We start from the raw sequence: 17,038 nt of genomic DNA, 5'->3' as shown, positions 1-17,038 counted from the left end.
GTCCCAAAATGCAATATGCACAACTACGGTCCTAGGGTAACCTACATATGAAAACTGAGACAGATCCCTTCAGTACTTTCTGAGAAAAAGCAGTAACAAACGTAAACTATCAAAATCCATGATAGCGGCCTGTCGGCCATCTTGTTCACCGATTGGTCCCAAAATGCAATATGCGCAACTAGGGTCCTCGGGGAACCTACATATGACAAGAGATCCCAGAGGGATCTTGGCACCCCACCTAAGAATGATCTTTGTCTGAAAAAGGAAAGAGGGATCTTTTCTTTGCTTTTCAAGCTTTTCCTACATATTACTTCACATGAAATTTGACACAGGTCCCTTGACTACTTTCTGAGATATATATAACAGTAACAAACTTCAATTATCAAAATCCAAAATCTTGTTCATCGATTGGTCCTAAAATGCAATATGCACAACTAGGGCCCTAAGGGAACCTTAACATGAAATTTGAGAAGAATTCTTTTGGTACTTTTTGAGAAATAGCAGTAACAAACTTTAAACTATCAAAATCCAAGATGGCGGCCTGTCTGCCATCTTGTTAACCGATTGGTCCCAAATTTGTTTAATCTTAAATTCCACCATTTAATGATGCTATCAATACCATATAATTATAGGCGTTATTTAATGATAAGTTTCATAGAAGGTATACGGAAATTGACCAGATTGAGCCCTTTTGTGACGGACAACAATTTTAACCATTGCAATAATATTGATATTGGGGAAAACACTATTCTGATAGTACCCTGCAGGTAGGGCGTTAGAATTGCACCTGCTGCCCCTATTGCATGATCGTAAAAGGCGACTAAATTAGGATCTTATCTTTTCTCTCCTTCCTAACTGACTTAATCTTTCCTAATGCCTCCCTTGGCACCGCTTCACTTTTGGCCTTTAGTTGGCCCGTGTGAGGAAGGCTCTGGGTTCTGTCCCTGGTCGAGATTCACCAAAGTCTATAAAAGTGGAAGTTTCTGCTCCTGCTTAGCGCTCAGCATACAGGGAGTGGGATGACGGGTTCGCCTGTTGTCAGTATAATGTGACCAGGTGGGGTATGTTGCTTAGTGTCTTCAGCCTATACCAAGCCATATAAAACATAAGCCATCATGTCTAGACTATCTTACTGTCTTCAGTCTGAACCTGGATCTTTTCTTACCATACATACCTGGTAGTGACCTCTATAAAGGTGTGAAGTCCTATAGCTATTATTTGTATAATTTTGAATTCCCACCCTATAAGGATACTACCATTGAATTATGAGTATTATCCCATGCATGAAGAAGTCATTTATATGAAAAAAAAGTCAAATCAACACTTTTGGCCCCACCCCTCAGGTCCTAGTGCATGTGGGTCAGTCCAATCATTTGTACAATTTTGAATCCCTGTCCTATAAGGATGCTACCAATGCATTATGAGTGCTATCCAATGCTTAGTTTCAGGGAAGAACTTGTTTATATGGAAATAGCCAAATTGACCCTGTTTTCAGTCAGTACCCCATAAGGATGCTACCAATCAAATTATGTTAAATTCCGACTAGCAGTTTTGGAGAAGTCCATTGTTGACGGACAGACAGACGCTGGATGCCACGGTATTGAAATCCTTGTTTACTGTGATATGAATCGGTTATAACAAAGTAATTATCATCACATAACTGGCCCATCCAGCCGTGTCATACGAACATGTCATAAATATGGTAAGACACATGTGTAATAACACTATTATGATGTCGCATGTAGTTTTGATGTCATAATATATATGTGCAGGGTTGGACTGGGTCAATCATCGGTAACCAGGTAGCTCAGTCGGTAGAGCACTTGACTATTAAATAGTCGGTAGAGCACTTGACTATTAAATGTTCTGAGGGTCACAGGTTCGAATCCCAATCTGGTCGCTACATTTTCTCCTCTCCTCTTACATAGTAGACGGAAACATCACATTCAAGTCAGATTTCTACTAGTTTCACTCTTGTGACATATATTTCTAGTAATAAAAGTTATATGACAAATAGAATCTCACACTCCTAATTCGTCCTTACATGACCATAGCTGTTAATAGGACATTAATTAAACAAACAAACAAACACTCCTAATTATATTATATGAAATTTATCAAACTTGTTTAAAGATGCTCCACTGCTGACAAATGGTATTTTTTCACTATCAAAAACAGGGACAGACGATTTCGTATTTTTCTTCAGTTACAAAAGTTACTTGCTTTATACCATAACCACCAATGAAAAGTTTGAGCTTCTAATTTTACTTCAGGTTAGAAATATAAAAAACAATTAATTGCATCCCGAAAAAATTCCGTACCACTATATCTATATGGAATGAAGTACTGAATGTTCAAGCACCAAAGGCAAAATAAATCATTTCATATTATTTTTTTGTGTTAATTAGACTATTATATACACGATTAAACACCAATTATTGTTCAAATGATGAATATCATTTATGCTCTGTCGGCGGTGGAGCATCTTTAATAATCAGATATGCTACTCAATTAAAGGCTTGTGGCATATCAAATTATTGAATTTGTTTGATAAATTATATATTACATGATAATCACTGATGTAAGATCCTATATTCAATGTATTTGATATTTGCATGCATAGCTAAAAGTATTATTGGTTTTACTGAATTTACTCTGGAGTCAAAATGTATAAACTAGATTTTATTCAATAATTTAGAGTCATTGCTAAGTTTTATTGCCATCGACACTAATCAAGCCCTACAAGGTTGTTTTTTTTTTTTTTTTTTTTAGATAAAATTTTCATACAGAGATGTTCAATGGGCAATCCTGAACTTCCATAAGTTCCAAACCAGATCTGATTAATCGTCGATCCGGGATATAAAAAATTCCACAAACAAAAATAATATGAACAATCTAAGACAAAAGAAGGCATTAGCAAGTTGACAATAATATGAAACAGTCAAAAAGATGTTTTAATTTACACAGTCGTCAAAACTTACACCCTGAGTGTTTTTGGGGCGAGACATCTGTAGAAGTTTGTTTAGGTGAATGGGCGACTTGTCTGAGTAAGTTATCATCAACTGTACGACTTTGCCAATGCTTTATCCGAGTTCTTGCACTCATGTTGTCCACAATGGATCATGGTAATGTCGGTTTTGGTCATGCATCATTGGTTTATGTGATGACATCACCAAAATCGTTGTTATTTTCTGTCAGTTCAAAGCAAGGCTTCGTCCATGTGTTTACAGATTGCTGATGCATTATGGGATATTTGCATCCGCGGGAAAAATAAAATATCCTGAGCCGATTCCGGACGATAATTCCGGACAGCGGAAAAAACACCATAATGTAGTTGATGCAGTGACAGTAAAAAAAAAAGAAACAAGTCAACAATAAAAAATAAATGCACTTAAGATATGTCAAGACTCAAGACACAATACTAACCAGCTGTGTTATACTTTCCACACCGCCACACTCATAACAGTCCTACACTTGTCACAATTACATGTGTATACTGTACACTATATGCTGTGTCTAGCAGAAACATATACACATGTATATATATGTGTGTGTATATGTTTCATTTACAAAAATCACCCTTGATATCGCCCCACTTATCCTCCCGCAGGCCTTCAGTTGACTTTTCGCAACTATATATGGTATGGGGAATTCTTTATATAAGGACAGTCTAATGACCGAGATACACTATATATATAGCTAGTTACTTACTGCTAAAGGTTATATAGCCTCAGCATAAAGGGGTGATGAGTCCGTTGTTAATGTCAATATTTCCATGATAAGGAATCGTTAATAACGAAAATGGCACTGAAATTTGATTCAAAATTAATACATTTTAAATCATGCATGATCTCTTGACATCGCCATAGTTTTGGCTCGAGTGCAAGGTTACCTACAGTAAAAACGGCGGTTTGACGGCGCTTTAAAGCGGCACCAAAGCGTAATAATTAATTTTCTCGTTATTTCTGGCTTTCTGATTGGCCTATTCATTTTTTTCATTCCACGATGAAAAAAAATATCCGAGAATGGCGCGGAAACCCGACGTTATCGTGACGTCACAATAGAAACATTGACGTTGCGTATTGATTTGGAAAAAATAATCCCTTGGAAAAAATCAATGGAATCGTACGTGTAAACGTATTTCATTTTATAAAGTAGCCTGGAAAATTAATTATAAGCATTGAAGTCACTATTTTTTTAATTTCATCGGGGTATGAAATAAATTTTGTTTGCAAACTTTTGTGAGAATCCGCTACGCGAATTCACGCAGATTGCAAACAAAATTTCTTTCATACCCCGATGAAATTAAAAAAATAGTGACTTCAATGCTTAAATAAAGCTGGATTTAAACGCCAGGGTCGTAAAAGATCGTGGGAAGCTTGGAGTAAAGCGGGACATTTTTTTAAAAGCGCCAAAAATTTAAACTGTTTTTTTTTTTATTTTGGGCGCTCTGTCACGAATAGATTAAAACGCCGAGAGCGTATATATATATATATGCGTATCAAAGCCTAACAAACCGTCACAAAGTTCAGCAATGCTTGACTCAAAGCAAAGGAAAGCTTAACAGAGCTTGGTTCGAAGCGGGGACCCCAGTCTTAAGGCTTGATAAAATGCGTCATTGGATGAAATTTAGAGTGGCGAAAGTAAGAGTTTTATAGCGAATACGGTATTAACAGATAATACGTTAGAGATAGAACACACCTGAAGCCCCAAGCCATTGACCCCGATTCGGGACCCCTGACCTGTGACGTCACGAGGACAACGGGATCGAATCTACTCGCATAAGTTTCGGTGACTGCCAGTTATTTTTTATTATTGATCGCACAATCAAAATAAAAAGCGTTATACAATTTTCAGTTGGGACACATTGCGAATATGATTTGACATCTATATTCAATATTTCTTAATATGCTAATAAATGTCACTAAAATCGCTATATTTGCAAAAAGCAATAGAAAATCACTTGGTGGACAAATTACGGAATTTTTAATTTTCTCTGTTTTAAGTGAAAGCGTCCTTATAGCTGGGCTATATCACATGTATGATAAATTCAATAATAACACATTTCGTACATTATTTCAAATACTTGAAATAACGTACAGTTTTCTCTCAATATAACTATGAAATTGAACATCGTTTTCTCTGGGTTAAGCGTTACATTTTGGCAAAGGCGAATTATGACGGTTTTACCACATCGTAAATCATCTAACACCATTGAAAGATCATGAATGTCATTTGACATATCATACCGCATCTTTGAAGCATGTTCATTTATTTTTGCGTATGTTTAGTGCGATTTAAGAGCATTTTTAGAAACGAACACTCCGGTAAATGTTACGCGTTACATACCGTTATCTTGGTATTTTGGAGAAACTAAACGCGATTAAAATGTTTTTATGATTCGCTTTTCCGCCTATATTACCCATAACATCAAAGTACATTAAAAACCGTTTTCAATGATAAATAGAGAATACACGGTTAGTATCTTACAATACAAGGTTTATTTTGGTGCGAGACTTAGGAAAGCCGAGATGACGAGGCTTTGCCGAGTCATCTCGTCTTTCCGTGTCGAGCACCAAAATAAAACTTGTATTGTAAGATACTAACCGTGTATTCTGTTTATCCTGCAACCATTATGGCTTTCAAAACGAAAGCAAATTGACAGTTCCTTACTTTGTTTCGCTCGAAGCGAGACGCTTTTTTGATGCGGAGGTAAAGATTCATTCACTTAACCGAATGAGAGTGTACTCCTTTTTACTGCCGTGGGAAATAAATAAGCGCATTCACAAACAGTAACCGTAATTCTATTCAGGGTGATATATCACTGAAAGGAAATGAAAATACTCAAATAACAACCAATACCCATTAAAGAATTACTTAACAATACATACCTTTGTCATGAGCCAAGAAAAAGACGACACCGCCATACGAGATTTTCGATATCGTAAAAATGACGTCATTTCGATGAATGTGACGTCACGTTTTAGCGGGACTGAATGACGTTTCATTCACCGGAAGGTTCAAGTTCTGGGTCAAGTTAGAAAAAATTCCGTCAGATATGGAACAAATTCACGTGATCGTATTGACGGATAAAGCATATCGTATTGACGGATAAAGCACAAGTTTATCCGGCAGTAGTTATCGGTCAGTTTGTGGGACAGTTGCAGGATAAATGATAATATGCAGGGATATGAAAAGAAAAGAAAACCACAACGCTTTAATCAAAGGATATGTGTATTTTGAGACGACGGCACCAATATCGCGCGCTACGTCATATATATAGCGCTGTGGCTGGAGTACTAGACCGAATCATCTGTCTCTTAAAATGAGCTCATTTTCTTTTTGTTGTCGTTTATTGATACGGCTCATTTTAGAGACTCATTACAGAACGGTCGAAGTATCCAACGCCAACACTGACTGATGAAGCAATGCTAGTTCAAGAGCTAGAGCAGCCAAAACTTCACCACATCTGAATCCATATGCTAGTAACCTAGTAGTTGTTCTCAGTGGCCAAATGTCGCAAGGTGATTGCCAGCTTGATGCCAGCTGGAAGAGGTGTCTGTAGTTAATCTGCTGCTTCTGTCTCTCACCACGATATCACCAAACACCTCAGGGGTCAATCTGGTGAAGTTTCTGTAGTCAGCAGGGTCTTCTATTCTGAGTTGTGTAGCCATGAGGCTAGTGTAATGACTATACTGCTGTTTACATTCTCCGAAAGAGCCAAAACATGGTCCAGTAGCTCCTGATAGAAGGTCTTCTCCCTCCTGCTGGTAGGACATCCTTCTCTTGTCTGTTCTTCCACCCTATCCTCCGCCTCAAGGGCTAGGATATAGTTAAACATCAGATAGACAAACATTATGTCTTCTTCAGATAAATCATGCTCTGACACTTCTGGACTTCTAGGTATTGTTGTTCTGCCATCGTGTTCTAGAGTCAAAAATGCAATGATTTTGAGGATCTGCTGCATCTTTATATAGGCTCTGGATTAAAAGTGACATGAAATAGGCGATTTCGACATTTTCTAATGCGTAACAGAGCTTAACAGAGCGTAACAATGCGTAGCAGAGTTTAATAATCGTATCAAAGCCCGATTTAATTAAAGCGTTATAATCGCATTAAAGCGTAACAAAGCTTATCAAAGCATGATTTCAAGCGTCACAAATCCTGATCAAAGCGTGGGGAACCGTAACAAGGGAAATGATGTGTCCCATAAGCGGCAACCAGTTCGTATCGGAGCGTGTCAGATCGTAAGAGATCGTGATATATTTGGAAAAGTAAACCAAAATGACAGCGATTTGCTCGCTGATTTAAAGCGCGACATTCGCCCTTCTATCCCGAGATACTCTGGCCCCGTTTGTTTGTTTGACAAAATCAACGTCCTATTAACAGCCAGGGTCTTGTAAGGATGGCCTCCAATGTATGTGGTAATGCGTGAATGAAGTGCGTGGTACGTGTTTTCGGACACTGCGTATATTCGTGCTGTGTCTTCTTCTATAGTTGGACTATTGCCCTTTTTATAGTGCTGAAGCATGCCGCCGAAGACACCAAGCAACACACCCCACCCGGTCACATTATACTGACAGCAGGTGAACCAGTCGTTCCACTTCCGATATGTTGAGTGCTAAACAGGAACAGAAACTACCTTTTTGATAGACTTTGGTGTGTATCGATCAGAGAAAAGAACACAGAACCTACCTCACAGGGGCGAGGGCTCAACAGAAGGCCAAAAGTGAGGCGATATCAACAGGTAGAGCGTTAGAATTGTATCTGCTGCCACTATTGCATGATCGTAAAAGGCGACTAAATTTAGAATTCCTAATGGCTCTCTGGTGTCAAGGCCAGAGCATTTCGGGCTATTCGTCTTCTTACTTAGCACTAGGCATAAATGACGAACGACAAAGGACTTGCCGTTTATTTGTATAGATGTGATCGGTGTCTTCATAGCATGCTTCAGCTATAACGCATGAAATCGCTCGACATTTGCCTCATCTTTGAGTCAGATGATTTATATAAATTGGCATAGTAACTGTTACTAGTGTCATCTGGATCAGAATGAAGCCTCTATATTCGGGAAGGATCCACTTAGCCATGATGATGTCACATTAGAATACAACAAGGAAGTTTGGTGTCATGTTTTGATCTCACTCCAACAAACTGATTCTTGTTGAGCAACGTATACACCATGTATCATGTTTCAACTTACACGTGTCATCAAGTGTTTACTGTACAGCTCACAGGGCCCAGTTTCACGAACATTTCTTGACGTGGTTTTTCCCCATAGCATATACAATGTATATACATACTTAACAAAGTATCCTATCGATTAGTAGACTTATATACAATTCTTACCGTGACCTAATTAAAAATAAAACACATTTGGACATTATGTTTATAAATCAAAATAATCCAAAATGATAGTCATACAAAAGATATTGTTGTGTAGTGCAATCCTTGTTTGCTTTCAAGCATGCCATTTATCATATATATACCTCCTGACCAACACTGTACTTTACCATTAAAAGTCTGTAGAACTACACTATTGCAGCAAATCATTTATATGGATAGATCATGATTTGTAACGGTACTTATAAAGCTATAAACGTGACTAATACCAAACATTCTCATAAAGATCAGACGTTTTGAGGGGAGAGTATGTTGTAACTTCATATTAGGCCGTCGGTATGTATTTGTCCTATGCCATTATATATTAGATCTATACAATTAATGTATTTAAATCAAATACTGACATTAAAAGTGAAGAACTACATAAGTGACACTATTACATAACTGACCCTGTACTCAGTTAGATATACCTTAAGCTGAAACTAACATCAGTATGAAAGATAATACACATTAAGTACTGACGATATCCGTGACCATCTTGGTTTCCGGTGTTACTTAAAATTGAAAAGAACTATATAACATATTTACTTCCCTTTCTTTACATCACATTGTAACTGGTTTCATTGTGTCGCGGACGAAGAGAACACACGTATTTTATATAATGGATATAATTTGTTGATCAACACAAATATGTGTCTAGCTATTTGGCTGAGTTGGCTGTCACTCCTTGGTCTAGTCAGTGCTCGTAAGTATCATAGTTTGTAGAAAGGTTAATTATACACGACAGTCAGTGGAAATGTAAAATGAATAACATGTGTTTTCTGTGATGAACTATGGATACATTTGATAACCATGAAAACAAGTACATCTGTTTGAATTTTCGCTAGTCTCTCAATTCTTAATTTCCACAAATTGTACGGTAAGTGTATGTGATAATTTAACGTGAATCTATATTTCAAACTGATACTTAATATACACTTTTTACATATTGGATATTATATTCAATTCTTTGCATTCATTTTAAATTTGCATTTTTCATTATTTAGCATTATTATTTGGGAAAATCATCCAAAATATTTCAACAATATTTTCTAGAAATGTTTATATGAAATACTGGTAATGATAATAAATGACACATTGAGAAATACGTAATAATTTTGTCTCAGTTCAAAGCTGTGATAAAAATATTAGAGGGACAATTTAGGCAGGGAGTGTTTTCAAAGTTACTTTTATATCTATATTAAACCGGTTCTAATGAAAGTTATAGTAGTTTGTATCACTGTGGTCTGCCCACAAATGCGACGATGTGTTCGCTCGCAACCATCATAACTCGTTGATAGAGCTGTGTTTTAGACATAACCCTTTACTTGAAACTTGGTGGTGTAAAATACCTTATGTACAGCGGCGTATTTAATTTTAATGTACATAATCTTATCTGAAAAATAACTTTCTCTAATAAAAGTGGCTTCCAGGTGCCTATTTGTTGCTTTTGTGTACCTTACATGATTCCGGCATATCATTTCAACGAGGTAATTTCTCCCCGATATTGCAATTGTTGAACAATATCGATTAAAATCGTTAAACTGCCCTGAAAGTTGTCAATATTTTCATATAGGATGTAGAACTATAAAGCTGTTTCATACGTAAATGTGAAGGATAGAGATATTATCCCAAGGGTTTCTGAGGGTTTTACAACATTTTGTGACACCAAGGGTAGATTATCCCTATTCTTCATATTAACATAATTATGAAATGGATTTTTTTATCTTCAATATGGATAGCCATGTAATTCAGTCTTGCATGATGCGAGTGTCATGCATGATACAGACCAGTGTAATATCGTAGGTTTGAGAGAAAATATTGTGTTTGTATTATTTTTCGGCGTGGTTATGTAGCAGATATAACTTCACTGAATTGCCCCTTAAAATTAAGAAAGAGTGTTAATCAATCTTATCAGATTGCAAAAGTGTTAGTAAAAATAGATATAAATAATGTTGTGATTGTAGCTGTTTTTAATCAAATCAAAAGCGATAAGTAAAGCCCCCTGTGTAACATGAGATTCCTTTTTAATTTAACAGGCATTAATGTGACTGTCCAAAAATATACATATGAGGTTTTTACTGGAGATGACCTCACATTACAATGCTCCATCGTCTCCGACGAAGGTCTTGATTCCGTGCACTGGAAAAAGTCATGGACAGTCATTTACAGCAGCGATTCTAGACGAACCGACTACAAGTATTCAGGGTCTACCACAGCATATCCATCATTAACTATACACAATGTACAAATATACGATACTAACTACTACTATTGTTGTGGTAAAAAGGAAAGGAAAGAGATATGTAGTAGGTGGATACATCTAAAGGTTAAACAACGTCCAAAAGGTAAGACAAAACTTGTTTAAGCATTACATATCTTTTATGAAATCAATGGTCTATATACGTCATACAAAGACAGTTTAATGCTTAAAGTGAATAGTCGGGCAAAGAAAACCAGTCTAAATGCGTTCATTGGCCTTTCAAAAGTTCTCACATATTAATACGACAGTCAAGTTCTGCTTACATTTCCCAGTTCTGACCATTGAAATAACGAAAAGTTGAAAGCATTGAAAGCGAGGCTGCGTGGAAATGTAACCACGGACATAGTCAGCCGGGAGGACGTTTTAGGATTCATATACTTTAAATTAATTTCTTCGTACGCAGACAGATTTTGACGAGAGATTTTATTTTTCTATTTCATAAGAAATTATACTGGATACATTCACACCATTTTTACCGACTTTAGCCATCCTTGCCCGACTGTTCACTTTAAATTTACATTATTGACTCATTTTGAGGGTCCCTGCTGTTAATGTTGTTGAGGTTAGACTAAGAAACCCGTTTATCAATTTAATCTATGTTGATCTTGTTGATCTTTTGATAAACATATCACTCATTGCTAACACTTCTATACAACTGGGGTATTCCGTGAAAATATTGTCAAATTCTGTTAATTTCCCTAACTGCTTACGTCCGTTTCCATAACCCCATTAGCATACAGGGTTGAAAGGTGATATGATCACTAATGATGTGCGAGCGCCGTAGTCCTGTTGCCATTATATTATGCCACTTGCATTAAATTGATACCGAAATAAACGCTTCTTATTCAAAAACTAATAATTATTTTCTATCTTTAGAATATTATGTTATATAAAAGCAATACCTCAAAGTTTCCAATGCATTGAAATACAAAATAAATAAAATTCCAGCTAATATATATGTATTACATCTTGTTTTCACCAAAAAGGAGATTTCGATGACGAATGAAGTACATATCAAGTCCCTATCTTGGATCCAAGTGGTCCACAGCCAATATTTCCTAACCTGAATTTCTGGTCAAGAAATCTTGACCTGAAAATTTCTTGACCTGAAATTCACCTGAAATTGACCAAATTCAGGTCAAATTTCATGCGAAATTCTGGTGAATTTCAGGTGAATTTCAGGTCAAGAAATCTTCACCTGAAATTCAGGTCAATTTTGGGTCAAGAAATCTTGACCTGAAATTCTGGTTAAGATTTCCTTGGGTGACTTTCAGGTCAAATTTTCTTTGGATCATTTACTGGATACTGTTATGGCTTTCATAGATCTACTTTCTATTAAAAATAATTTGTAGATCTACTTTCTATTAAAAATAATTTGTAAAATTGTCTATTAAAATGATTCTTCCAGTATAAAAACGTCTGAAAAAATGAAGAGAAGACATTGTTAGTGTTTTTAAAGCATTATTTATTATGCAGTTAAGAAAAAAAAACTGCCAGATAAAACTAAGCACATGTTTTGCTTATCATTTGTAGCAAAGAGCGATAACTCTTTACCAATATCTTGTTTGATGATCATCACTTTGGACAGAGAAATATGCAAATTTTGCATGATATATACACCGGTATGTACAAAAGTTCCTGCTCTGACACATATCAATTGTACTTTAATTACTTATAATTGGTATATACATTGATGAAGTTAAAGATGCTCCACCGCCGACACATTGTATTTTTTCATTATCAAAAGGAGGATCAGGCGGTTTAGTATTTTTCTTCAGTTACAAAAATTACTTACTTTACACCATTACCACCATTGAAAAGCTTGAGCTTCTAATTTTATTTCAAGTTAAAAATATGAAAAATAATTAATTGCATCCCGAAAAAATTCTGTGGCACTATATCCTATATGGAATGAATTACTGATTGCACATGCACCAAAGGCAAAATAATAAAAAATATATTATTTTCTGTGTTAATTAAACATACATATACACGATTGAACACCAATTATTGTTTAAATAATTAATAACATTTATGCTTTGTCGGCGGTGGAGCATCTTTAACTTTTTACATATATGTACATGCTTTGTACAAAGGATGACGTGGGTTTTGTCAGTGTGATATATATGGAGCTGTGTATTTGACCAGAGGTGTTGCCTTGTAGCTAATCAAATCCCTTGTTGCCATGGTCAAGCCTGTTACTTGAGAGTAGCCGTCGCTTGTTGACCTAACCAATAATTCAGACAAACAGAGTATGGACTCCTCACTCCAATTCAGAGGTTACAGGCACTGACTGGCCCCAGATATCTGCAATCTCATACCAACAGAAGGCATCAGTCCATCCATTTAGGGAGAAAGAAAACCTCAAAAAATAGAAATAAAAAACAAATGCCACAATGAATATGATGTTGACTAAGTAAATATCATGATAGTATGTACACGTATGTATAGATAATATGTTCTACTAGATGTTTCTGAGGTTTGCCAGCATGCATAAAATATGAATATTGGTCTTAATTAACCGCAAGTAAAAAAGAAAAAGATTTTGTTTATTTGTTTGTCAAATTACCAAGTCATGTTATTCATCCCGAAAACCATTTGTGTGTCTTTTACCAAGTTAATAAATTATGGACATTTGATCTATTCGAAGGTATTACAACATGTATTTAAAATTCTACATAGTTAGTATAAAACCATTTCTCCAACTCCAACTGAAAAGTCATTATGTCTTACATTAGAAACGTATGTGTTTCAAACAAGGTAAATGTTAACCACATTATTTAAAATTTACAAGCAGGAACTTAATGTCACAAAAGAAATATATTGACTAAGTAAATTTCATAAATTTCAGAAAGACAACTCGTATTTAAGTATGAAATCATTTCAGACGTGAAAAAATACCTGATCTCCGTAGCCGAAGAGGCATGGCTAGTTTGCTGATCTTCAATTTTCAAACACTGTCACGTCTGGAGAAAAGTTCTGTTTGTGGCCATGCATTTTAATGTGGTCAGTCTGAAATATTCAACAGTTGTCATTAATAAAGTTTTACAACAAAGAGGCTACAATACTTGTGCCTTTTTGTTATGATCAATGCCTAGACATATAAATTATAATGTTGGAATGTCACTATTAGATCATGTACATGTTTGTGAAAATGGTTACATACTTTTTATATATGCTAGGTCCATGGCAAGTCTTTCACAGACCCATGTGTATCTATAAGGGAAAAAAAAAGAAAAATTGTGACTAAATTAAACAATACTACTGTAGAACAAATCATATGCAGTGTAACTCAAGATTGTCTCCCCTTCTTAGTAGTTATTACTACAAATAGTTCAGAAGTTAGGGTCCAGCCTGGACAATCAAATCACTGTGAAATTAGCTTTTATTTTTTACCTTTCTCTTAGAACATAGGGTCAATGACCTGAATGTAGTGTATTAAACATCAGCTTTGGGTTACAGAATTTAACTACATATGTATCCTTCAAATTTCATCACCATAAGTCATATATTTAACACTTCAGAAATGCGGGGCTTTGCAGGATATTATTAGATAAGAAGAGGATGAAGAGGCAGTTCTTATACAATATATCTCACTTCATTCAAAGGGAAGATATTATGAAGTATACCTGTATATTGTAAAATATACCACATGAGTTATAGCAATCTGATTTTAAAGTTAAATATGGAATTTACTTTTAACTTAAAACTTACAATAAATAAAACAATATCATACAAACTTAAAAGTTCCACATTTTGTTTGCTTACCAAATAAAAAAGTTTGGGTAAGTTCTTCTTGCCCAGTCCTGGAATATTTTCTTGATTAAAATCAATTTTATTTCTCCGGTATTATATTTCAAAGACATCAATCTGTCAAATCTGGAAAATTAAAGAAAAATAAACTTATGATGGCAATTTAGCATGTTTGTATCTCATAATATCTGTACCTATAGGTTAACTACCCGTATTTACTTGGGGTTATTGAATCAATATTGCATGTAAGGTTCTTAAAAGATTTACTTTTCCCTATTACACCATGCTGAATAATGTTCTCTTAAAATAAACTTTTACAGAACTATCGAATCAGTTAAAAGTTCTATAAATGTCCTCATCAAAGACTAGACATACAAAATGTAATTATAAGTATCCACAATTAATTTCAATATTCTATATTTTCATGATAGCAAAATATTAGAAATATATTATTAAATAATCATATAATTATATTTAGCCATTGGTTGTCAGTTATTTACTATAAACAATCAATGTATTTAAAAATTGCTTATTGATAAGATTCACAAAGAAAACATCAATCTTGGATCTGAATTAATATTCAGTTGACACAATATGTACCATAGATAAATTTAAGAACAAATTAAAGAATGTTTACAAAACATGAATGTCATCATTGAATCAGGATTATATTAATTATAACATTATTATTGTATCTAAATTAAAGCATCACTACTCTGGTATTTCTATTTTCTTAGTCTAGTGATTTTTTTTTATTGAAAAAGCTGTGTCAAAAACATGAAGGGATCCTTTCCTGGTACATGTACATAATTACGCACTATATTTATTAATTTGTGAAGCTGCAGAAGGTATACCAATGTAAATTTAACTTCACCATTTACATATATAAACATTATCCATAATGGTGTGGAATTTATACAATTACCACACTGAAGTTGTGATAACACTAACAGCTAGTGTTCATGTTTTATATGATTTCTAATTTCTTGTTTTATTTGATTTTTTATTTAACCTTTATTCTTTATATAAGCCTATTTAAGCAAGGTTATGGACAAAAGAGAATGATGGCAGTCTTGAGTCTTATAAATATAATTAGTTCTACATGTACAATTATTATATGTAGATTTCTACATGTACTATGTAGTCTACATGTAAGGTACAATTAATGTGCATGTATCCTTCTTCATGCCAATCATGATAATAAATGTAATTTGAAGGATTCATTACAGTATGGGTTGTGACAATCCAATTCACTGAATATGGATATGCATACACTCCATACAGTACCTGATGATACAAAAACTACTAGACTCTACATAGAGTACAAACAGTAGTAGAGTACAAACAGTAGGCCTATTGGACATAATGTACACACCTTTATTTATTGGGTCAGATGGACTGGGCTTTCTTAGTTACGGATTTATTTTGGCTTTAATTTTTGGTACTTTGTAAATATATCGAGTCATAAAAAGACACACTAAAACTACTGTCTTAATCGGAAACTCCCCGCTTCCGGGCGGCATAGGATTTATTTTTCATCAGATGTTGGCTTCTCAAACTTATTTTGTGATTGTCGTATTTTGTTCCGATAACATAGTTAAGCTGCATGTAATATCGCTGACAGTTAGGCATCCTAGTCGTAGTGTACCTGCAAACATCATATATCGTAATGTATTACACCACATTCACTAATATTGACTATATAATCAAAATATTGTGACAATATCATAGGCCACTGTAAAAACGGCCCTACCGTCAGAACGGCCCTAGTTAAAACGACCCTAGTTTTAAATAGCCATAGAAATAAAATACTTTTAAAGACATATGTACTTAATATGTTGTCCATTTAATTGAAGTTTATTTAAAGGATAAATCGAAAAGAAGATAATTTGTTGAAATTGATTAGCCAATGTATATGTAAAAGATAATGATTACATTTATAAATATATACAAGTTGATTATTATACTTATATCAAGTGTGTTAATGGGAAAAGATATTTAAATTTTATAAAATTCTGTACATGTTGTGAAGATAAATGTATATATTTATTACCGTTTTCACATAATTTTAATGTTATCGTTGTGAAACGATTGATTTCATTATGTTGAAATGTATAGATACGACATAGATACGGATAAGTAATTAAGATTAATTTTCATAATAAATACTTTATATGAGGGTGTCTGCCAGCAATGTAACCGTTAGCTTGTTGGCTGATTGGTTACATTGCTGACCAGCTCTTGTGGTACATGTAGTAGTAATTTGCACCCAGATTTAATATAAACAAGTTTAGAATCATTCTGTAAATTTTTTCAGTAGCATTAATATCATTGTAAGTTGATTGCGAAGAGAATAAGTTAATACTGTGAAACTAAGCATGGGATAGCACTCATAATGCAATGGTAGCATCCTTATAGGGTGGCGATTCAAAATTGTACAAATGATGGGACTGACCCCCCGGGGGCTGGGGGAGGGATCAAAAGGTATATATTTTGCTGTTATCATATAAACGACTTCTTCTCTGCAACTAAGCATGGAGGAGCACTCTTAATGCCATGGTAGCATCCTAATAAGGTGGGGATTTGAAATTGTACAAATGATAGGGCTGCCCCCCCCCCCCCCCCCCCCCCCGGGGCCTT

At 34.9% G+C, this 17,038-nt stretch overlaps 2 protein-coding genes and 1 long non-coding RNA gene across 8 annotated transcripts in view; 1 reads left to right on the top strand and 2 right to left on the bottom strand.

Annotated features, from left to right (window-relative positions):
• LOC138334871 (serine-rich adhesin for platelets-like) overlaps window positions 1-3,229 on the bottom strand; it is a 30,799-nt gene extending 27,570 nt beyond the window's left edge. Inside the window, 1 exon segment of the mRNA XM_069283682.1 lies at window positions 2,982-3,229. Coding sequence (XP_069139783.1) covers window positions 2,982-3,105 — 124 coding nt within the window. The 5' untranslated portion in view covers window positions 3,106-3,229.
• Window positions 3,230-8,931: 5,702 nt separating this feature from the next.
• Window positions 8,932-17,038, top strand: part of LOC138334869 (hemicentin-1-like) — a 32,017-nt gene continuing 23,910 nt past the window's right edge. For all 6 annotated transcript variants that reach the window (XM_069283679.1, XM_069283677.1, XM_069283678.1 and 3 more), the window contains exons 1-2: window positions 8,932-9,088; window positions 10,422-10,730. In XM_069283679.1, coding sequence (XP_069139780.1) covers window positions 9,034-9,088; window positions 10,422-10,730 — 364 coding nt within the window. In that variant the 5' untranslated portion in view covers window positions 8,932-9,033. The remainder of the gene's footprint in view (window positions 9,089-10,421; window positions 10,731-17,038) is intronic.
• Window positions 12,351-14,826, bottom strand: LOC138335734 (uncharacterized). The gene is made up of 3 exons (XR_011210319.1): window positions 14,414-14,826; window positions 13,547-13,657; window positions 12,351-13,008 (listed from the first exon to the last, which is right to left on the bottom strand). It is a non-coding gene; the product is annotated as an uncharacterized lncRNA (long non-coding RNA).

Source organism: Argopecten irradians, chromosome 11 (genome assembly GCF_041381155.1).
Source record: "Argopecten irradians isolate NY chromosome 11, Ai_NY, whole genome shotgun sequence".
Lineage (NCBI taxonomy): Eukaryota > Metazoa > Mollusca > Bivalvia > Pectinida > Pectinidae > Argopecten > Argopecten irradians.
This window is presented reverse-complemented; position numbering and strand designations above follow the sequence as displayed.